The sequence below is a fragment of the Microcaecilia unicolor genome, chromosome 9 (genome assembly GCF_901765095.1).
Source record: "Microcaecilia unicolor chromosome 9, aMicUni1.1, whole genome shotgun sequence".
NCBI lineage: Eukaryota > Metazoa > Chordata > Amphibia > Gymnophiona > Siphonopidae > Microcaecilia > Microcaecilia unicolor.
This window is the reverse complement of record NC_044039.1, coordinates 61,667,993-61,692,061: the sequence shown is the minus strand read 5'-3', so window position 1 is coordinate 61,692,061 and position 24,069 is coordinate 61,667,993. Positions and strand designations below refer to the sequence as shown.

Here is a 24,069-nt window from a genome sequence, read left to right as displayed (position 1 = left end):
GCCACTCCTCCAATATTGATACCTGTTTGATTTACCTGATATTGTTGTTATATTTTCACCATTTTTTCTTCTTACCGCTCATTGTTCAATTTCCTGACAGTAAACCTTATTAGTTTATTGACTCTGCTGTCCTGGACTGACTAAGAATCCTGGTGGTTTGTGTTTTTGGTCTGTGGGTGCTTTCTGGGAACTGTGGAATCCCTGTATAGCTTGTCAGCTCAGTCTGTGCAGTGTGTATTGAAGTTATTTTTTCCATTAGCTTTTTCAGCTGATCGCAGAGTAGTGGAAATAGTGCCAGCTTATTCATAAGAGATAAATTATGTGCTTTGTCTTTTACACTTCCAAAGGTTACACCTGTGTAACTCTTTATACGTCTATATGGAGATTAAAAAATTTATTGTTATTTATTTTGACCTATGAGTGCTTCTATCGTCATTTTTAGGTGAACATCGAGTAGTGCATAAGGTGCAACAAGTGAATTTTGGACTTTGTCTTTTTTTTATTTTATTTTTCTGTAATTTTCTAGTTAATAGCATAACACAACTTAATGTACTTCAACAAGGCGTAACAATAAAGTTGGACTTTGTGCTTTGAAGCTATGAATTCTGTCCTTGTGCAGCTCTTTACATGTTTAGATTGTTCACATGTTTTCAGTTCAATCAGAGGAGGGTTTTTTTTGTAGATGTTGAACTTTTGAAATGTAGGTGCGTACATCATTATTGTCACATGGAGTAATGCATGCAATCTCAGCCTATTCCAATTGTAACAGAATCCTCGGCTAAGTAAATCAGGAGACAAGAGGCAAATGGTTCCGAAAACAAGGCAGCTTTATTGCTAGCAATGTACAGTACTGAGTTCAGTCTCAGGATACTGTGTGTCAGAAATCATCTGACACTCACATTTATACCTCCCTGTTGGGCCTGCGCATTAGGCCCCTTATACGTCACAGTTTGACATGCGCAGTAAACATTTGTAGTTCTTGTAGTTCTTACAGTACATACACACGTCATAATACTGAAATGATACTGGCAAAGAAAACGAAACTTATCATCCTGTTCTGCACACACACACATAATCATACAATGCCTCTTTCACAGAGGAGATAAGGCTCGTTAGGCTCAGAGACGCAGGGTGGGGGTGGCAACACACTCCCAGGCTATCTATTCATGTGGTGTCTACGTGCAGGCAGAATTCTGTGTACAAGCCTTGGCAACTAAATGTTACAAGCTGTTCTCTAATGCACCTGCATCCTGTCTCAACAGTTATTTATCTAGCAAGCGGAAGCTGACAGATTGTGGTTAAGGCACAATACAAGAAGATGTAAATGTCAAGTATAGAGTAGGCCACAAAGAAGGCAAAGTCCATAAGTAGTATGCACAGAGCTTGAGGTCGTCCTGCCAGTCCAGTGATTGCTGCAGGACGTTTCCAGTGTTCACTCGTCCACTCCTACAATTCCCCCCTTTTGATACTTGAACATCCGTTCCGGTGGAGAGTATCATCTTCAAGAGCCCTAAAAGGGAAGAGAGAGACAGGGACAGTTAGCAAGAGGAGGCAGTAAGAGGGCCCTAGGCCCTTGCGCAGCCGTTGGTTACTTCGCCGGGGTCGAGACGGAGGGTCCCTAGTGGATCCCCCCCCCCCCTTTGTAGCCGGACTTTTGCTGTCACAAGGGTGTCGGCCCATTGATCGCCTCGGAAGAAGAGACTTTAGCTTCATCAGCCTCGGATTGCGGTATGGGGGAATACATCTGTAGGGCCATAATCTGGGCAGCTGCACGCCGATCGGCTATGGTTTCCATGGTGGAACGGAGACATCTGAAAACAAAGGGAAGACACAAGGGTATTAATAAACAGGACAACAAGAACAGGCCCCCCATGACAAGGATGCTCTTGAGGCTCCCAGAGGTAGGCAGCCAGTCGGTTAGGGAAGAAGTCCAATCCCAGGCACTGTTCCAGGTTTGAACAGGGACGTGGGCCAACTTCACCATCCGGTCGGTGATATCCTTGATGACGTGACTCTGGTCATCGATCTGCAGGCAGCAGTTGCTGAGATTGAATTTTCCACACCCCCCCCCCCCCTCCTGGGCCAACAGGTAATCAAGGGCAAGGCGGTTTTGGTAAACCGCGGTGATCAGCTTGGTGCTCTGCCGTGCCAAGACGTTGAGCGCAAAAGCTGACTCGTTCGTGAGTATTTCAAGCACTGCCTGCAGACGGATGATGTGATTCAGCATATAGACAGGAGTACGGTATCCATACGTGCCATCCTCAGCCCAGGTGGCCGGACCATAATAATGAATTATGCGTTCCGGCGGCCACTCGTTGTCCTTCCAATCTCCTATCCGGACTTTGGTGTCGCGGGTGGACCGTCTCCGTCTGTTTCCGGGCCCCTGCTCCATATAGAGGGGAATGCCAAGTGTCTCACCCACCCGGAGGGGTAAGAGGAAGAAGCTGGGTCGGACTGTGCCCAGGAGGCAGGTACCAAACCAGTGGGCCGGGAGCTGTTCGTAGGCCCTGCGGCCGCATATATAATAGTAGCCCTCCGGAGCTATCCATTTACGGGAGGCGTTACCCCCGTGTGTCCACGTCACGTTCAGGGTGGGTTCAGTCCACATGGGCATTGGTATGGGCAGGTCGTCGGTTTGCCACCAGGTGGTCTGGCTGCCATTGTACTGGATAACTCCCGTGCAGGCCGAGTCCCCAACAGGGACAGAGTACCGTTTCAAGGGGGCCCGGCTGGCACACAGAGTGCCTATAATGTTCGTTCTCAATGCCCACTCATAAGGACGCGGTCGTTGTGGAAAGGTGATGTTAGTGGTGTTCAGGGCATCCCACATGTGCTGGTGGACTTCCTTCGCTTCCCAGGGCCATTGTTCACCCATGTCGGTACCACCACAGACAAAAAAGTTAGTAACTCCGAGGGAGAGGGCAATGTTCTCAGCCAGATTGAGGAACATGTTCCGGGCTTCAGGGGAAATGGGAAACTTAGTTGCTACCTCCTCTGCGCGGGCAATTTCATCGAATACCTCCTGGTATCCAACGACAGTGGTCTGATAGTGCATGGGAGGCTTTGCTTCGAGGCTCTGGCATATGGTGATATAGGTAAGCGGGTCCGTCCCGGTGCCGTCAATGCCGAGGCCCCAGGTTTCTTTCCAGGGGGTTCCGTGTCCTCTGAGAGGCCAATCCAGGAGTACAGTGTGGCCGGGACCCCGACGGAATTCGCCCAGGCCGGTACATCCGGGATATCCTCCCCCCGTGTAGGCGCATACTCGCTTCCATCCCGAGGCCCGAGTGTCTGCCGCACATGGGAGCCAAGTCCAAGGGGAACCATATCTCCAATCTAAGGTTAGGGGACAAACATATTTGTGGTTGTCTGCATAGGTCTTCCGCCAACTTTGGCTTCCACACTTACGAGACCACGGATGCTTGTCCATAGCAGCACAAACGTCAAAGGTGAGGGTGGCCACAGTCTGTATACCGGCAACAAGGACACGGGTAGAGTTAACATAATATAGGATGCCATCTCCCTCAATCCCAGTAGATGATGTGATGATGCGCCTTCGATGCGCTGGGACTTGGTACTGAGGAAGACCAACACTCAGGGTGACATTGTAATATCTGGGGGCCGAGGGAGAATGGCAGACAGTGCGATTCTTGTTCTCAAGGCATCTGTGGAACTGGTGGGGGCCATCCGGTGTAGTAATGACACATGGAGAAAGGGGATGACAGTCCTTCTCCGGGGGCTGAGACTGGTGAATGAGGGTGGTGACTAGGTTATACCCTTCAGCCGTTCGGTGACGCACCAGGCGCAAGCACTCGGTACAGTTCAAACTAAGGGCAGCCGGCTCCACCGGGACTGGGCAGAGGTGGAGGATGAAGAGCAGCTTGAACATCATGATTGGGGGAAGAGGTATCCGAGCTGTTGCAGCAGGAAGAGGACGAAGCTCAGGATGACAGCTCCAATAAACAGTGAAACAAAGGCGCAGAATGTCCAAGGGCTAAGCTTCTGACTAGGCATGGACCTGGTTCACTTCCTCTTCAGGGTTAGTCGCAGTGGAGCGTCGGGGTGGCTGTGAGCTGTCCAAACTCTGGGTGAGCCGTCGGTAGGCGCAGCTGGCTTCAGCCTGGTCCAATGTATCCACACGGGGCTTCCTGCAATTTTAACAGCGGTTGGGGTGGTTAGGAGAACAAGGGAGGGCCCCTTCCATTTGGGCTTCAAGCAGTCAGATTTGTCCCATTCTTTCACCCACACTTCATCTCCCACCCGAAACTGGTGTGTAGGGCTGGTAAGGACTAAGGGACCTACACTGTTGGATGTCCTGCACTACCTCGCGTAAGGCCTTCAGCTGTTTTACTAGGGAACTCTCTTGTGGGGCATAGATGGGGGCCTCTGTGGGGAGATGGACGAAAAGCACGGGGTCAGAGGAATGAGGGAGCTGACTCGCCCTTTTGGCGGCATCATCCGCCCGCTGATTTCCCCGGGCAATAGGGTCCGTCCGACCTGTGTGAACCCTGCAGTGTATCACAGCTACCTTCTTTGGTTTCCATACAGCCTCGAGTAGTTGGCAGATCTCAGTGGCATTTGCGAGCCCTTTTCCCTCAGCTGTTAAGAAGCCTCTTTCTTTGTACAAGGCCCCGTGTACCTGGAGGGTGAGGAAGGCATATTTGGAATCAGTGTAAATGTTCACAATTTTTCCTTCTGCCCAGAGGAGGGACTTAGTGAGGGCGATCAATTCAGCTTTCTGGGCTGATGTTCCGGGTGGCAGGGCCATTGCCTCCATCACATGATCCTCAGATACGACGGCATAGCCAGCTCTCCGGGTTCCTTCGATCACTTGGCTACTTCCGTCCGTGAACAAAGTGATTCCCCCCTGCCAGGGCTGATCTTTAAGGTCGGGTCTGCTAGAATGTACAGTGGCCATTACCTCTTCACAGTCATGAAGTGGTGGTTCCGGAGCCAGGAGAAGGGTAGCAGGGTTTAGGTTGGTGGTGTCCTGGATTTGCACCTCCGGATTTTCGCATAGGAGGGCTTGGTACTTGACTAGTCGGGAGTTAGTCATCCATCGGGGCCCATGGCTCTCGAGCAGGCCACGGATGGTATGGGGCGTAGTCACAAGGAGCGTCTGGCCAAAGGTGAGTTTGTTGGCCTCGTGTATCAACAGACATGCAGCCGCAATGCTTCGAAGACATCCCGGCCAACCTCTTGCCACGTTGTCCATGCCCTTGGAAAGGTATGTTACAGGTCGTTGCCAGGTGCCAACCAATTGGGTGAGGACCCCAAGTGCCAACCCCTTCTTCTCATCGACAAACAAGTGGAACGGTTTAGTCACATCTGGCAATCCGAGCGCTGGCGGGGCCACGAGGGCCTCTGAGGTCCTCGAGAGCCTTCAGTTTGTGTTTCTCCCACTGGAGGGTTTGGCCCTCGAGTTCAGGTCCCTTCAGCTTGGTGTACAAGTCCTGGGTCAGAACAGCGAAGTTAATGATCCAGATCCGGCAGTATCCAGCTGCTCCTAGTAGCGCGCACAGTTCTTTTTTATTTGCAGGAATGGGTTGGTTGTGGATAGCTTGGGTACGGGGTGTACCGAGCCTTCGGGTTCCTTCTCGGAGGCGAAACCCCAGATACTCGACTTCGATCTCACATATCTGGGCTTTCTTTCGGCTGGCGCGGTACCCTTGAACTTCCAAGGTTTTCAAGAGGTAAAGGGTAGCTTCTGCACAATCCATGAACGTTTCCCGGGCTACCAACAGGTCGTTTACATACTGGACGACAGGCCCATACTCGTCCTGGTAGATCTTCAAGTCTTGGGCAAGTTGGTCACCGAAGAGAGTAGGTGAGTTCTTGAATCCCTGGGGGAGCCGGGTCCATGTGAATTGCTGCTTACTCCCAGTTTGTAAGTCTTCCCACGTGAAGGCAAACAACTGCTGGCTATCGGCAGCAAGAGGGATGGAGAAGAAAGCGTCCTTTAGATCAATGACACTGTACCACTTGGTTTGGGCTGGCACTTGGGCTAGAATGGAGTACGGGTTGGGTACAAGGGCAACTATGTCGGCCACCTGGTTGTTGACCTTCCTCAGGTCCTGGACAGGTCTGTACTCAGACGTCCCTGGCTTCTTGACGGGCAATAATGGGGTGTTCCAGGCTGATCTGGCTGGTCTGAGGACCCCTTGTTCAAGAAGTTTTTGCAGGTGCGTCTGCATACTGTGTCGGGCCGCATAGGGAATGTGGTACTGCCCCTGATTGACGATCTGGGCGTGGGGCTTGAGTTCGACCCAGACGGGGATGGCGTTGACTGCAAGTCCTCCGGGGTTCACTTCTGCCCACACGCTGGGCACCCCGGCCATGAGGGTTCTCCTCTGCCGTGCGAAAGGGGTATCCTGGGAATACCGGCAGTTGTCGGGGCCTGCGAGCAGGGGGGCGTGTAGTCTCCATTCTTCTCGGACAGGGCAGATAAGTGTTACTGGCCGGCCTTCGAACTGGGCTTCTACTTCTCCCGTAGCCTTGAATCTTAAGGTGGCTTGGAGCTTGCACAGTAGGTCCCGGCCAATCAGGGGGACTGGACACTCGGGGATATGTATGAACTGATGAGACACCATCGTTCCTCTGATTTGGACATGGTGTTCCTTGAGGAGCGGGGCCGTGAGGGACTTTCCTGAGGCTCCCACAATCAGTATGGTTTCTTTCGTGGGAGGGGCTATGGCAGTGGTGATGACAGATCGTTGGGCCCCTGTGTCTAATAGTGCCCTCATTAGTTGTGTCCCCACTCAGATTTCCACCAGAGGGTCAGTGGGGACTCTGCCCTCCCGGTCACTTCATGCGGAATAGCCCTGGGCCGCATCAAGGGCCATTTGCCATTCCTGTTGTTCAATGTGTCCCCGGCCTCGGCCTCGCTGCCCTTGCCTGGGGCCTCTTGGGCGGTCGTCGTCCACCCCCTCTCGATTCTGATCTCGTGGCTTCACCGGGCAGTCCGCCCACCAGTGTCCTTCCTGTCGGCAGTTGGCGCACTGGTTCCGTCCTATAGGGGACCTCGTCCCTCTACCCCTTCGGCCCCTTCCCCTGCCGCGTGGTCTTGATCCCAGGCGCTCTTCCAGCACAGCAGCCAGTACATCCACATTTTCGCACATCCGTCTACTTGCCTCTTTTCGGGCCTCGGATTTTTCTTCCTGATCGTGGTATCCGAACACGCGATCGGCTATAGCTTTCAGTTGACTGATACTCATCCCCTCAAATCCTTCAGTCTTCTGGAGTTTCTTTCTAATATCCGGCGCCGACTGGCTAACAAAGCTCATGACCACTGTGGGGACATTTTTAGGATCTTCGGGATTTATTGGGCTGGGCCGCCTATACGCCTCCATCAGGCATTCTAGGAAATCCCCTGGACTCTCATGCTTTTGTTGAACAACGTTGTGGATTTTTCCCATATTAGTAATTTTCTGTTTTCCTTTTTTCAAGGCCGCCAGATAGGCCTGCTGGTACTGACGGGTGCGGTTCTGACCATCCTCAGTCCGGTAGTCCCAATCAGGACGTGCGGTGGGCACCTCCCTTCTTAAGCGGTCTTCTATCTGCGCTTCGTCCGGGTGGGCTCTCCGGACTGCTTCCTCCATATTCTGTTGTAACAGGCGGCGTTCTTCAGTGGTCAGGATGTGGGCACTCAACTGCCTGAGATTACCCCAGGTTGGGTTGTAACTGTATATTATGCCCTCCACCAATTCTACAAGCTGTTCAGGTTTCTGTTCATAAGAAGGTCCATGCACCTTCCAGTTATACAGGTCAGCACTAGAGAATGGGACGTGGGTGTAGACCGTGGACTCGATGGGCTGGCCTTCCGGGGTCGGAGTATACGTGGTTGATTGTCGAATCGGAAACAGATCGGCGACGTCCGCTCGCTGGCTTGGAGGGAGGGACGTGGACTGGTTTGGAGGGAGGGTGCTTCTCGGGCTTGACTGGGGAAAGCGGGTTATCGGTTTAGTAACTCTCTGGCTCTTCCTGGACGTTCCGGGCGCTGCTGATTCAGTGTCTTCAGCGTCCGACTCTGGGGCAGAGGCCTCGGCGTTACTCTGGTCTTCTGTCAAGTTTGCGAGGTTAGGATATATGGGACTGTAAGGGGGGGGGGGGGCGCTGGCTCCTCCTCGTAGGCCTCCACCGTATTGAGTATAGGGGCCTTCGGAACCTTTTCGGAATTTTGGGAGCCCTGAACTTTCCCTCGGATTTCTTTCTGAGGCCTTGGGAGGGTGGTAGTATGGGGCATGGCCTCAGTGTTAGTAGCACGGGGCGTGGCCTCTGTGATGGGAGTGTTCCCTACGGTCCTCGCGACGGCAATCATTGCCGGGGATTTGAAAGTATTGGGCGTGGTATGGGCTTTCAACTTGGTCTTGCGACCCTTCTTTTGACTTATCACCATGAGGGCGGCTTTTTCCACTTTATGCTGGGCCCAGGCCGGCGGGTTCCGGACTACGTTAAGCCACCCTTCCACATATGGGATATCCTCGGGACAGCCTGGGTTTCCCTCAACTATAACCACATTCATGACTGCAGCCACTTTCTCATATTCGAATGACCCTTCCGGTGGCCAATCGACAAATCTCCCTAATCCGGGCCACATAAATTGACATCGCTGTATCATCCCAGCTCTACTGCATTGTTCCTGGTCGAACACTTCGCTAAAGTGTTCCGTCATTAAGTCTAATGGAGTAGACCCACCCCCGCCCATCCTAACCTGAGTGCCAAAGGATAGCAGACAGACAGAGGGGGAAAAGGATGGTGGAGGAGTAAGGGGTCTCGTTCCACCGGACACAAAAGGGTCAACAGCCGGCCTGACCGGAATGCGGTTGCCCGATCCGAAACTGCAGGCCCAGTCACTCAACTTTCATATGCCACAAGAAACCCTCCCGTTCGGTTCCTTCGCAGAGCCTAGTGGGTTTCGGGACCTAGTCCGTATTAGCCACTGGCCAAGAGGGAGATCAAGCCTCTTCTTCGACCCTTTACCGGGTCGGTCACTACCCAGAGTATACTCGCCTGTCCGTCGTCCTCGGACGTGGCCTGCCGGCGCGCTTCTCTCCGGAGTTCGAGAAAAAAAAAAATAAAAAGGTGTCTTGCCGGAACCACACAGCCCCACCGCCAGTCAGCCGGCGTCTATCAGCCCTCCTTCGGGAGGTGGACGCTGAAATCAGTGGTGGCCACTCACCACCTACTCGGGGGGGGGGGGGGGGGGGGGGCAGATCACCCGACCCGACTGTGGCGGGGGAGGGGAAAGAATATAATCCGTTTCCCTCTATGTACTCCTGGCTGGCTCGCCAGAAAATGTAACAGAATCCTCGGCTAAGTAAATCAGGAGACAAGAGGCAAATGGTTCCGAAAACAAGGCAGCTTTATTGCTAGCAATGTACAGTACTGAGTTCAGTCTCAGGATACTGTGTGTCAGAAATCACCTGACACTCACATTTATACCTCCCTTTTGGGCCTGCGCATTAGGCTCCTTATACGTCACAGTTTGACATGCGCAGTAAACATTTGTAGTTCTTGTAGTTCTTACAGTACATACACACGTCATAATACTGAAATGATACTGGCAAAGAAAACGAAACTTATCATCCTGTTCTGCACACACACACATAATCATACAATGCCTCTTTCACAGAGGAGATAAGGCTCGTTAGGCTCAGAGACGCAGGGTGGGGGTGGCAACACACTCCCAGGCTATCTATTCATGTGGCGTCTACGTGCAGGCAGAATTCTGTGTACAAGCCTTGGCAACTAAATGTTACAAGCTGTTCTCTAATGTACCTGCATCCTGTCTCAACAGTTATTTATCTAGCAAGCGGAAGCTGACAGATTGTGGTTAAGGCACAATACAAGAAGATGTAAATGTCAAGTATAGAGTAGGCCACAAAGAAGGCAAAGTCCATAAGTAGTATGCACAGAGCTTGAGGTCGTCCTGCCAGTCCAGTGATTGCTGCAGGCCGTTTCCAGTGTTCACTTGTCCACTCCTACACAATGAGTTGAAATTTGGACTTTGTCTTTTTTAACTTATGAATGCTGTCCTTGTGTTGTTCTTTACTTGTTTAGATGGTATATACATTTACAGTAACCAACTATTCAACTATAGGGAATTTATTCAAAACCAGAGTCAGTTTTAACACATGGCTACATAAGACTCCAGAACATATGAAAAACCTTTTTTTTATTGACAATAAATGTCAATCAACCATACATAACAACATAAAATACACTCTTACCTCACGCAAACATTTGCATGCTCCAGCCATCCATCAATATTCATAATAATAGTGCACCACGCTATACATATCTCACAAGATGTTACAACTTATTATCAATAAATACATTGTAAACATAGCAATTAGGACTTGTCGACTTAATCAAAGAGTTCACCATTAACGGCTGGTTCTATAAATTGGAACCTGCGTATGTTCTGTATCAGTTGTCCTGTATTTGACTAAAGCGAGCTTAATACAATGTTGCACCATATACATTGTGAGGAATGGGTAGATAAACAGAAGGGGAAAGGGAGAAGGGGGGCCCTTCTTCCATATAGGAAGCTCAAGAGGAGCGAGGGGGACTACAGAGACTACAAATCCCAGAAGCCTGAGTTGAGAAGGAAGCAGGAGGGGGAAGACTTTCCTTCCCAGAGAAAGGGGGAGGAGGAGGCTGATTGGGAAATGAAGTCTGATGAGGGGAATGAGGCACACCTGCCGGGGGGAGGGAGTGAACGAGCATATGGACTGGCAAGCAGCAGGAGGGGAGGAGGAAACAGAGGAGATGGACTTGACAGCTTTTGCTCGTAAGAGGAAAGGGGCTAAGGAAAAGTAAGTCCTGGGGAAAACTGTATGAATTCCAGACCTAGTGGGTGGTTGTCAGGAAGCAGTGCTGACAAATGAGGGAGGTGGGTCCCTAGGGTAGCAAGTAGGAATTGCTAGCCCAAGGAGTGGATTCATATAGTAGAGAAAAAGCTTTGATCTGAAGAACATTTGAACTGGCAGGTGGAACTTTGTATTAGAATTCTACAGAAGGGGGGGAGGGAAAGAGACTGAAGGGGCCTGGGCTCAGGACAGTACGAGTAGAGAAGCATTTGGCCTCCTCACCTGGGCTGGGTACGGGGTCTGCTCTAAGTAGATGCAGGACTACCCCTAAGGGAAAGCCCCGGGGACAGAAGGGAGTTCTCTGGGCTGCACAAAGAGAAATATCCTGTTTGGTAGGCCGGTGGGCCTGGAACTAATTGGCTAACTGTCGACTAGAGTGAACTTAGTCGAGGAAGCAGGAGTTGTGGTGGAGTACTGACAAGAAGGAGCTTGCAGCAATAATAGAAGTAGGAGGATTAGCCCCAATTGGGCGGGCGAAGAAGGACAGCACAGAGGGGTGTCTAAGGGAGAGCGGACAGCACGGAGAGGTGCTAGCTGACAAATGGTGGCAGTGGTGGGATTTTGAATCGAGCCCCATGTTCCAGTGAGCCGAAGGCGGACGTGGAGGAGAGATCCAAGCCGGAAAGCTGGGGAGCTGAAACCCGCAGGCGGAAAACCCTCCAGCTTCTGGTGAGCATATCGGGAGCTGGGAGGGGTTGGAGGGAGAAGTAAGAGTGTTGTGAAAAGGCCACACTTGGTGTTTTTCTCTCCTTTTTTCTTGTAGGTGGATGGTCCAGGTAGTCGGGATGGATCCGAAGGAGATGTTCGCCTTTATGACACATCAATTCCAAAAGCAGCAAGAAATGGCACATAAGCTTATGGAGGAGTCGTTGGCGGCTTCCAGAGCTCAGCAACAACCCCTGTTGGACCTATTTCAGGAACTCCTACGAGGCGGCGGCAGAGGGCAGGTGCCGGGCGAGAACGGTGCTACTGGACGGGTCGAGGGACCTCCTGGACTGGTAGGGCATGTGGGGGTGAACTGGCTTCCGTGGGGAAAGTTGACTGAAGCAGATAACATTGAAGATTATCTGGGAGCCTTTGAGAGGGTGGCGGTAGCAGCGGGGTGGCCGCAGGAGCAATGGACGATAAGACTAGCTCCTGCTCTGTCTGGGGAGGCGTTAGCGGCCTTTCGGGCCCTACCTACAGGACACATAACAGACTATACCAGGCTGAAAGCAGCTATTTTGGACAGGTTTGGACTAAGTAAACATGCATACAGGAGGAGGTTTCGGGAGTTCAAGTGGGTAGAAGGGGAAACGCCTAGGGTGCTGGCTCAGAAATTAAGTGATTTGGCTGGGAAATGGCTAGAGCCAGAACGAAGGGCAATACAACAAATAATGGAAGATCTAGTTCTGGAGCAGTTCTTGGAGTCCTTGCCAAGGGGGCTGCAAGTAGATTTGATTAAACGGGGCTGCGGAACCCTGGAGGAAGCAATTCAGAGCATGGAGTGCTTCCTAGAATCGCAGCATTGTGCTCGCAAAGGGACCCAGCCGGTGGGTGGTCTGGGTAGTCCTAAGGGGAGCAAGGCTCCGGAAGGAAAGGCTATGAGGAGTTGGGAGGGGGGTAAGGGGGATGAGAGAATGTGTTATCGGTGTGGGAGGAAGGGCCATGTGCGGAGGGACTGTGTGGTTAAATTGCAATTGGTGGCCGGAGGGAGGAGGGGGGTCAGGCAGGAGTTCTGCCAACAAGTGGAGGTGATGGGGGTGGAGGTGGTAGGCCTGTTGGACTCCGGCGCGGATCAAACCATGATGGCCCAGTCCTTGTGGGAACAGATCAGGGTGAAAGGAGCTGGAAGGGTGGGGAGGAGGCAACAGGAGGTCACTATACAGTGTGTACATGGGGCTTCTAGTAGATACCCGCTGCGGCAGGTGAGGATAGTAGGACCGTTGGGAGCTCATTGGGTCTGGGTGGCGGTGCTGCCCAGGCTGCCTCAAACCCTTATCTTGGGCAGGGACTGGCCCCCATTCTCCCAATATTTAAGGGAGAGAGAAGGTTTAGTAGTTACTCGGTCGCAGCAGAAGGGGGAGGAGGGGCAGGAGCAGACTTTATCGGGTATATTCCCTTTCCAGATGGAGGTATTGGGGGACCCAGGGAAAACCAGAGATACCGGGGGGCATAAGAAGGCAGTTCAGCGGCAGAGAGCTCTGGCTATGAAGGAGCTGGAGCAGGAGACTAACTTCCCAGATGAGGCGGGGGAGTTAAAGGAACAATTCCCTTCTTTTGAGAGGGAGCAGCAGGCAGACCCCACTCTGCAGTATGCCTGGGAGCGAGCAAGGGAGGGGGCCAGAGGAGCTCAGGGCCCGGGTTTTGTGATTGATAAGGGACTTCTTTTCCGGGAAAATGCGGGGCAGGGAAGGGAGGACGGAAGGAGACAGTTAGTGGTGCCCCGGGGGTTTCGGGATCTACTGTTACGGCTGGCTCATGATCACCCTTTGGGGGGACATAAAGGAGCCCAGAATACTGTCTCCCAGTTGTTAAGACGCTTTTATTGGCCCGGTATATATAAAGAAGTGGGAAATTATTGTGAGTCATGTCCTTTATGCCAGAAGGTATCCGAACAGGGGCCGGGGAGGGTCCCTTTACATCCATTGCCCCGGATAGGGACTCCGCTGGGGCGGATTGCAATGGATATAATTGGACCTATTCAAAAATCTACCCGGGGTTTTGCTTACATTTTAGTGATTATGGATATGGCTACGCGATTCCCGTGGGCGGTTCCTTTACGCAGCATATCAGCCAAAGTTATTGCTGCAGAACTGATTCACATTTTTTGTGAAGTGGGGTTTCCTCGGGAGGTGCTTACTGATAGGGGGTCCAATTTTAGATCACGGGCACTCGCCCAGGTATGGGAGGCCTTCGGCATTGTCCACATTTGCACTTCTGCATATCACCCTCAAACAAATGGACTGGTAGAAAGATTTAATAAGACCTTGAAGACATTGCTTAGGAAGGGATTGGGCCCTAGCTTAGAGAAATGGGATCAGTTACTACCGTTTGTCCTTTATGTAACGAGGGAGTGTGTCCAGGCCTCTCTAGGGGTGTCCCCATTCGAGTTGTTCTTTGGGCGAGCTCCCCGGGGAGTCTTAGACATAGTGAAGGAGAGGTGGGTACCCCCGGAGCTAGAAGATAGCACCGTGGTAGCTTACCTACACGATCTAAAGGAGCGCCTGAGGCGGTTGTGGGCCTACTCTAGAGAGAAATTGCAGGAGGCCCAGCAATATCAGAAAGCTTCATATGACAAAAAAACTCAAGAAAGGGAGGTTGGAATAGGGGATAAAGTGCTGATTATGGTCTCGGATAATCCTCACAAATTTAGTGGTAACTGGAGAGGACCGATGACGGTAATCAGACGATTGGGGCCGGTTACTTATGAGGTGAGGAATGAGCAGGGTAGGAAACAGACTTATCATGTCAATTTAATCAAACCCTGGCATGCCAGAGAAGTATGTTGGGCCTCTGCAGAGGACTTAGTGGAGGAGGATCTAGGTCCCCAGATATCTGAGATGAATTTCAAGGGGGAGGTGCGAGTAGGAGAGGAGTTAGACAGACACCAAAAGGAGCAAATAAAGGCTCTTTTGGGGGAATTTACAGATGTGCTGACTCCTTGCCCAGGGGAAACGCATTTGATTGTACATGATATCATTACCGGGGAAGGGAAGGTGATAAGGCAGAGGCCACATAGGTTGTCTCCCAGAAAGCAGCAGGAGGTGAATAGGCAAGTCAGAGAGATGTTGAAGTTGGGAGTGATTGAGGAGTCACATAGCCCCTGGGCAAGCCCGGTCGTGCTCGTGCCCAAAACTGACGGAACATGGCGCCTTTGTATGGATTTCCGGCAAATTAATGCCCTCTCGGCGCCAGATGCGTATCCGATGCCGAGAATAGAGGAATTGCTGGATAGACTAGGGTCAGCCCAGTATTTGTCAACACTTGACATGACAAAAGGCTATTGGCAAATTCCGCTCTCTGCTGAAGCCAGGCCGAAAACAGCATTTTGTACTCCTCTCGGCCTGTTTCAGTTCAAACGGATGCCATTTGGTTTGAATTCGGCTGCAGCGTCCTGCCAACGCCTGTTAGATCAGGTGTTGAGACCGCACCAAGCTTGTGCAGCAGCCTATCTAGATGATGTCATCATTCATAGTCAGGACTGGGAGTCGCATCTGTTTCAGGTGGGGGAGGTATTGAAGGCTTTCAGGGAAGCCGGGCTTACTCTTAATCCCCAGAAATGTCATTTTGCTCAGAGGGAGGTGAAGTATTTGGGCTATAAAGTAGGGAACGGACAGATAAGGCCGTTACAGGGGAAAGTGGAAAGTATTCAACTGTTTCCGCGACCCGAGTCCAAGAAATTGTTGAGGGGATTTTTGGGGCTAGTGGGGTATTATCGAAGATTCATTCCTCACTTCGCTTCCTTGGCCGCTCCCTTGACGGAAATGTTAAAAAAAGACAGGCCCCATCGGTTAAGGTGGGGAGAAGCAGAGCAAGGAGCATTTGTGGCCCTTCGGCAAGCGCTATGTGAGGAACCAGTGCTTAGGGCAGTAGATTTCGATAGGGAATTTATCCTGCACACTGATGCTTCGGGTACCGGGTTGGGGGCGGTGCTCTCGCAAGCTTATGGGGAGGAGGAACACCCGGTGTTATATTTAAGCAGGAAATTGCTCCCCCATGAAACAAAGTATGCAACCATTGAGAGGGAATGTCTGGCAGTAAAATGGGCCATACAGAAATGTCAATTCTACCTGGATGGGAGGCCATTCAAATTGTTTACTGACCATGCTCCTTTAAAGTGGTTAGCACAAATGAAGGATAGCAATGCGAGACTGACGAGGTGGTATCTAGCATTACAGCCCTTTCAGTATCGCATTGAGCACAGGGCAGGGAAGTTGCTGCCCCATGTAGATGTTCTGAGTAGGATTGCTAGCCCTGACGGAGAAAGTAGGAGGAGGCAGCGGGCTAGCAATCACTTAAAGGGGGGGGTATGTGAGGAATGGGTAGATAAACAGAAGGGGAAAGGGAGAAGGGGGGCCCTTCTTCCATATAGGAAGCTCAAGAGGAGCGAGGGGGACTACAGAGACTACAAATCCCAGAAGCCTGAGTTGAGTAGGAAGCAGGAGGGGGAGGACTTTCCTTCCCAGAGAAAGGGGGAGGAGGAGGCTGATTGGGAAATGAAGTCTGATGAGGGGAATGAGGCACACCTGCCGGGGGAGGGAGTGAACGAGCATATGGACTGGCAAGCAGCAGGAGGGGAGGAGGAAACAGAGGAGATGGACTTGACAGCTTTTGCTCGTAAGAGGAAAGGGGCTAAGGAAAAGTAAGTCCTGGGGAAAACTGTATGAATTCCAGACCTAGTGGGTGGTTGTCAGGAAGCAGTGCTGACAAATGAGGGAGGTGGGTCCCTAGGGTAGCAAGTAGGAATTGCTAGCCCAAGGAGTGGATTCATATAGTAGAGAAAAAGCTTTGATCTGAAGAACATTTGAACTGGCAGGTGGAACTTTGTATTAGAATTCTACAGAAGGGGGGGAGGGAAAGAGACTGAAGGGGCCTGGGCTCAGGACAGTACGAGTAGAGAAGCATTTGGCCTCCTCACCTGGGCTGGGTACGGGGTCTGCTCTAAGTAGATGCAGGACTACCCCTAAGGGAAAGCCCCGGGGACAGAAGGGAGTTCTCTGGGCTGCACAAAGAGAAATATCCTGTTTGGTAGGCCGGTGGGCCTGGAACTAATTGGCTAACTGTCGACTAGAGTGAACTTAGTCGAGGAAGCAGGAGTTGTGGTGGAGTACTGACAAGAAGGAGCTTGCAGCAATAATAGAAGTAGGAGGATTAGCCCCAATTGGGCGGGCGAAGAAGGACAGCACAGAGGGGTGTCTAAGGGAGAGCGGACAGCACGGAGAGGTGCTAGCTGACAACATATACTATAAGAATATTCTTCAGGCTATAATAATGTTCCCAATTGATGAAAAGTATCACTGAGAATATCCAAACCCCAAAATTGGGTTGGCTGGGGACATGCATCCGTGCTTGTAAACATCAAACTGCCGGTTCCCCGATGCTGATCGGCATTTCGTCTCCTTCCTCAGGAGGAACCAAAGCTGTAACAATATTATTGCACATCAACCACTACATATTCATCTTAAATTTAAACAAATATTGTAAATCAGCATTTTAAAGTGTACTTACAAATAATCCTATATCAGGCTGCACGCCTACGTGGTAATCGGCCGGGCTTCCGCCCAAGAATCGCACCACCGGAAACTGTTGCACGCCGGCCCCATGATCTCATGAGTTAAATACTAAGGGACCCTTGCGTGAAAGCACGCAATCACAAATACGTCACACCCACTCAACCTCCAAATTGAGGCCGTGCGGTGTTACCGTGCCCCATGTATAAATATATCGCTGCTCAAGTAAAAGTAAACGAGCACTAATGTCCCCGCTTCTGTTGGTGGGTAAAATCTGGGACAATACAACACATTGAAGCTGGTCAATGGTATGGTTGTATCGCTGCCAATGGGACACCAGCGGGTTCTCCCTTTTACCTTATCGTAAATTGCTAACATGCTCTGCCAACCGATTCTTTAGCTGTCTCTTTGTGTGGCCTATGTAATATAGTGCACATGGGCACCAAATACAATAAACAACACACTCACTAATGCATGTAGTGTTATGTCTTAAAAAGAATTGTCTATCACTATGTGGGATGTCAATCACACTGGTGTCCACAGAATGGCAGCAATACACACATTTACCACACGGGGAATGTCTACCCGTGTTACTATGCTGTTTAGGAAGTTTGAGCAGCTCCCCTATGTTGGCCTGCCGAGCGTACGCCACCTTCGGTCGTTCCCTGAACTCTGAATGAACAGACAGAACGTGCCAGTACCTGTGGATGATTGAAGAGATGCCCACTGCTCTGTATGAGAAAGGAATGACACATGCCACTGTGTTGCTAGAGGAGACCTGGCCTGAATGGAACAACCAAGGACGATAGGCATATAACGCCCTCTTATATGCGCTCCGTATGACCTGCTTCGGATATCCACGCTCTACAAATCTATCCATCATATCGCGAGCCTGAGTCTTGAACTCAATAACAGAAGAACATAAGCGACGTAACCTTAAAAATTGACCAACAGGAACACCTCTCTTCAGAGCCTTATGATGAAAGCTCTGGTAATGGAGAAGGGTGTTCCTGTCAGTCGACTTGCGATAAATGGTAGTGTCAAACCCGCTGTCCGGTGTTCTAATAATCTTAATGTCCAAGAAATCAAGCTCATGAGTATCCACTCTAGAAGTGAATTTAATATTAACATCAACATCATTGAGGGATTCAATAAAGGCATTAAGAGCACTAAGAGGGCCTCGCCAAAACAAAATAACGTCGTCAATGTACCTTTTCCACATGACAACATAGCGGTACCAGCTCGAAGTATATACATGAATTTTCTCATATTGGGTCATGTACAGACAAGTCAAGGAAGGTGCGACAGTAGCACCCATCGCAACTCCCCGGGTCTGTACATAAAACTGATCACAAAATTGAAAATAATTATGACCAATCACCAAGGTTAGTAATGTTTTCAACACTTCGATTTTAGGCAGAGGCATTTGTAGATCAATCAAATGATCACATGCTAACTTTATGGCCTGTGCCTGCGGGATGTTGGTATATAAGGCAACAACATCCAGCCCCACCATATAGAAATCATCACCACAACAAGGTTCCAATTGTTCTAATATTTGGATAAAATGCATGGAGTCTTGAACGTAAGATTTAGCTCTTTTAACTAAAGGATTAAGTAACCTGTCAATATATTTAGATATGGGTTCTAATAACGAGTCTCTTGTCGAGACTATTATAGCCTGAAGAATATTCTTATAGTATATGTATATGGTGCAACATTGTATTAAGCTCGCTTTAGTCACATACAGGACAACTGATACAGAACATACGCAGGTTCCAATTTATAGAACCAGCGTTAATGGTGAACTCTTTGATTAAGTCGACAAGTCCTAATTGCTATGTTTACAATGTATTTATTGATAATAAGTTGTAACATCTTGTGAGATATGTATAGCGTGGTGCACTATTATTATGAATATTGATGGATGGCTGGAGCATGCAAATGTTTGAGTGAGGTAAGAGTGTATTTTATGTTGTTATGTATGGTTGATTGACATTTATTGTCAATAAAAAAAAGGTTTTTCATATGTTCTGGAGTCTTATGTAGCCATATACATTTACAGCTCAACTGGAGGCGGTTTTTTAGATGTTGACTTTTCAAACTGAGGCGAGTTACATTCAGGTACAGTAGGTATTTTCCTTTCCACAGAAGACTTGCATCATATATTTTTGTACTTATAAGTACATAAGTATTGCCATACTGGGACAGACTAAAGATCCATCAAGCCCAGCATCCTGTTTCCAACAGTGGCCAATCGAGGTCACAAATACCTGGCAAGATCCAAAAAAAGTACTTAAGGCAATGTGTTTGTAGTTAAGTAAGTTACCCAAGATCAGGATGCCCTTTCTGAGACTCAGGGGCATCTTTTTACCAAACAGCATCAAAATTTCTTATACTTCTAGATAGAGATGACTCCAGACGTATACAGAAATAGACACTGATATACTGATGTCAAAAGATGTTTTATTTTTTTCACAGTAATAAAAAAAACAAAAAGCATGAACACAAAGGGCCATAAGCAGCATGACCTGATCCAGTTATGCATGCAAGTACTGTAAATGCAGTCCAGGATTCCCAGGATTCAGAGGGGTAAAATTAGGACTGGATTAGTTTGAAGGACTGCATTATTCAGGATAATCCTAGAAGCACAATACACTATTAAGAAAAGCCATCAACTCATTCATCATTTTAATTCACTATTTTATTTCCTGTAAGCACAGAATTAGACCCATTTTTGGGATAACTCATATCTTATCCTTGCAGCAGGCAACTTAAGATGCTGCAGATTAGCAGGGAAGTGCTAAACTGCTAAAGACAAAAGCCATAAATTTAGGGCTAACTTCTCCAGCAGAATACAGTCTGCATTAGCTTCTGGTAAGTGCTAATTCTTAAACTACTTGGAAAGAAAAACAAGTTTTGAACATACTCAGAAATCATCTTCTGTACTGTATGTTTATTTATTTGTTGCACTTGTATCCCACATTTTCCCACCTATTTGCAGGCTCAATGTGGCTTACAAAATGTTACAACGACATTCACATTAATAGGATAAGAATTTCAGAATATAGATACAGATAAGGTGCATAAGAATATCATGGCAATTATATTAGCAGAATAATAATTTCAGAATTGTTGCAAATAAAGGTGTATAAGTATATCATGTAGGATTGGAAGTGGATAAATAGATAAAACATAATATAATGATAACGGACAAGATATAATATTCAGTAATGAGGATGTAAATAAAATAAACAAATTAGGCAGTAGGCATTGCAGCATGCGTCCACTACCATTTACCGCTGGGTAATATTTTCTACCACGTGTTTTCGGCATGTGCCAAATTCAAAATTACTGCCCAGGGAACATGGTAGCTGGGTCGTAATGCTGATTTGGCGTGCGCTGGACACACGAAGGCCCTTATGTGCCTTTGTAAAAGGGCCCCTCAATGCGAAGAAGACCACTCAATTCCCATGGGCTTCTTCACACTGCTTTGTAAAAGGAGCCTTTAGTTTGCTGTTTCCCTCATTTAATATTCTGGACTTTTATAATGATTTTTAAATTTGAGTATGGGTAGTAGTGATGGTTTTATATAAAATACATCTAGAAGCAACATTTTTCCAAATATGATGAACAGTGCAAAATACATCAAAAGGATAATTTTTGATTAAAAATGGATTTTGTACCTTCTTTTGATATTCTGTAACAATGGGAAAGCACAACAAATTGGGAAGATGCTCATTAATGTGATATCTCCAATCCTGTGACAAAGAAAGATGTTTCTGTAGGAATCTTTCTTCATCACCACTCCTTTATGTTTTATGAGTTGCAAACAGAAGACGCCAGTTGCCAGGGCCGCCGAGAGCCGGGCCCGGGACAAGACAACCCCCGGGCCCCCCCACCACCCGAGGTCGCCGCCCACCTGAAGTCGCCGGGCCCCCCCTCCACCCGCTACCAGGCCCGGAACTAACCTTAAGCCTCCTTCTTTCACTTCGTGCAAGCAGCAGCAGGGCAGACCTCTCCTCCTTCCTTCTGTGCCCCGCCCTCGCGGACGTTACGTCAGGCGAGGGCGGGACACGGAAGGAAGGAGTGGCCTGCCCTGCTGCTGCTTGCGCGAAGTGAAAGAAGGAGGCTTAAGGTTAGTTCCGGAGCAAGGTGGGCGGGCCACACTGCAGCGGCGTCGTCGGGCCCCCCCCTGGAGGCCCGGGCCCGGGGATATTTGTCCCCCCTGTCCCCCCCTCTCGGCGGCCCTGCCAGTTGCTAGAGAGTGTGAATTCTGAGCCCTAAGCACAGTTTTGGTGGTTTAACATCTCTCATGAACTGTAAGCTCACTGACTTCAGAAAACAGACTCTAGATCCCTCGGTCTTGCTTCTGCTGCTGTGAAACCATGGCCTCTTGTGGCATGCAGGCATTCTTTTGCCATCGGTCAGTGTGAGGGGCTCTATATCTCACTGATCTCTTGAACTTCTTGCAGCCGTTGTTCTAAACGGTCCAGCTTGGCGAGATTCTCTTTTAGTAACTTATTGTTCGGGACCAGCAATAATGCTTTCTCATAATAGCCACGTGCAAATATATAATTTCCCTATTAAGACAAAAAGACACAAAAAATACAATGCAGTATAGAATTGGGTGAAGATCTGAAAATTGAAAAACATGAAAAAGGATTAGTTTTTCTATCTGTAACTCAAGGTATTTTTTGAGATGCCGTCTTTCCAAGCAGATACTATTTGTGTGTGTATGTGGTCTTTATATGCTTTCATAAAGCTGTTTTTTCCTTCTTTACACCTATCCTTTTGTGTCATCTAAGATGAACTGTTTTCAAAGGTACTGTATTGATTTATGTTTAAATCATCTTTATTATTATAACAACAAGGTACCATCCTGAACAGTCAAATTGCAATGCAAACTCCAAGCTACTCTTCCCCCCTCCGCCCCACCCTCTATAACTCCCCCCCAATCCCTTCCCATAACCCTCTCCCTCCCCATCAGCACCGGCGTCCGGATCACATATGTAAAGTGTACAGTCTAGTTTAAGATTCTGCTTCGAGCTGCAGGTTGCAGAGTGTCCCAAAATCGTGCCCAGATCTGTTGCAAGCGTTGGCCCTTGCTAGATGATAGGTCTTTAATCTCACATCTCTCCAATTTTAGCAATTCAATCATGTGCATCCGCCATATTCCAATGGAGGGTGGCCTCTGTTCTCTCCAGTTAAGTAGGGTGACCTTTTTCCCCACTAATATCGCCTTTTGCAGAAAAGGTTTAAATCCAGAAAGTGTAGGTTTTGTGTGTTTGTATATATCAAAGAGAATCAGTGGCTGTTTCTGTATAGTGCAGCCCCAGTATCTTTGTATTTCTGCTATCACTTGGGCCCAAAAGTGCAAGATTCTTGGACATAGCCAGAACATGTGTCCGTGGGTAGCAGTGGGCTTCTTGCATCTGGGGCATGCACCTGAGCTGCCAAACCCTGCTTTGCATGCCCTCATTGGGGAGATGTAATGCGAATTTATATTGTAGTTCTCAGTTCTGAGTGAAAGTGGAGGTGCGCTGAGCAGAGATCAAAAAGCTTCGCAATACCTCCTCTGTCACCTCCGCCTCCAAATCCTTAGACCAAGTCTGCGCTCTTCCCCTAAAGTCTATGTCCTCTGTAGAGTCCTGTAAAAACCGGTGGTGAAATCTTAGAGGCACCATATTCTGTGATCCCAATGTCATTGCAGTATTTAGGGTATCTTGCACGTTTTCGCTGAGATTGGTCCAGCCCAAGGCTGATACATAATGTTGTAATTGTAGATATGCGTAGTGGTCTGAGGGTGGGATATGAAATTCTTGTTGCAGTTCCAAAAAGGGACGAATTTTCCCTTCCTCAGATATAGCGAGGTTACTTACCTGTAGCAGGTTTTCTCCGAGGACAGCAGGCTGATTGTTCTCACTGATGGGTGACATCCGACGGCAGCCCCAGGATCGGAAGATCTTCCTAGCAACAAGTTTTGCTAGCCCTCGCGTGCACATGCGCACCGCGCATGCGCGACCATCTTCCCGCCCTTAGCGCGAGCGTGTCCCTCAGTCAAATAGAAAGCAAAAGTCAAGGGAAGACACAACTCCAAAGGGGAGGTGGGTGGGTATGTGAGAACAATCAGCCTGCTGTCCTCGGAGAATACCTGCTACAGGTAAGTAACCTCGCATTCTCCGAGGACAAGCAGGCTGCATGTTCTCACTGATGGGGTATCCCTAGCCCCCAGGCTCACTCAAAACAACAAACATTGGTCAATTGGGCCTTGCAACGGCGAGGACATAACTGAGATTGACCTAACAGTAACAACTAACTGAGAGTGCAGCCTGGAACAGAAGAAAAATGGGCCTAGGGGGGTGGAGTTGGATTCTAAACCCCAAACAGATTCTGCAGCACCGACTGCCCGAACCGACTGTCGCGTCGGGTATCCTGCTGTAGGCAGTAATGAGACGTGAATGTGTGGACAGAAGACCATGTTGCAGCCTTGCAAATCTCTTCAATAGTGGCTGACTTCAAGTGGGCCACTGACGCTGCCATGGCTCTAAAACTATGAGCCATGACATGACCCTCAAGAGTCAGCCCAGCTTGGGCGTAAGTGAAGAAAATGCAATCTGCTAGCCAATTCGAGATGGTGTGTTTCCCGACAGCCACTCCCCTTCTGTTGGGATCAAAAGAAACAAATATTTGGGCGGACTGTCTGAAGGGGCTTGTCCGCTCCAGGTAGAAGGCCAATGCTCGCTTGCAGTCCAATAACTGACGTTCAGCAGGGCGGGTATGAAGTTCAGGAAAAAATGTTGGCAAGACAATTGACTGGTTCAGATGGAACTCTGACACCACCTTCGGCAAGAACTTAGGGTGAGTGCGGAGGACTACTCTGTTATGATGAAATTTGGTATAAGGAGCAAGAGCTACCAGGGCTTGAAGCTCACTGACTCTGCGAGCTGAAGTGACTGCCACCAAGAAAAGGACCTTCCAGGTCAAGT

At 49.2% G+C, this 24,069-nt stretch overlaps 1 protein-coding gene across 1 annotated transcript in view; it reads right to left on the bottom strand.

Moving 5' to 3' along the window:
- Window positions 1–21,507: 21,507 nt before the first annotated feature.
- The window catches only part of TMTC1 (transmembrane O-mannosyltransferase targeting cadherins 1), a 1,359,696-nt gene continuing 1,357,134 nt past the window's right edge, over window positions 21,508–24,069 (bottom strand). The window contains 1 exon segment of the mRNA XM_030213674.1: window positions 21,508–21,663. Within this exon segment, the coding sequence (XP_030069534.1) occupies window positions 21,508–21,663 (156 nt within the window).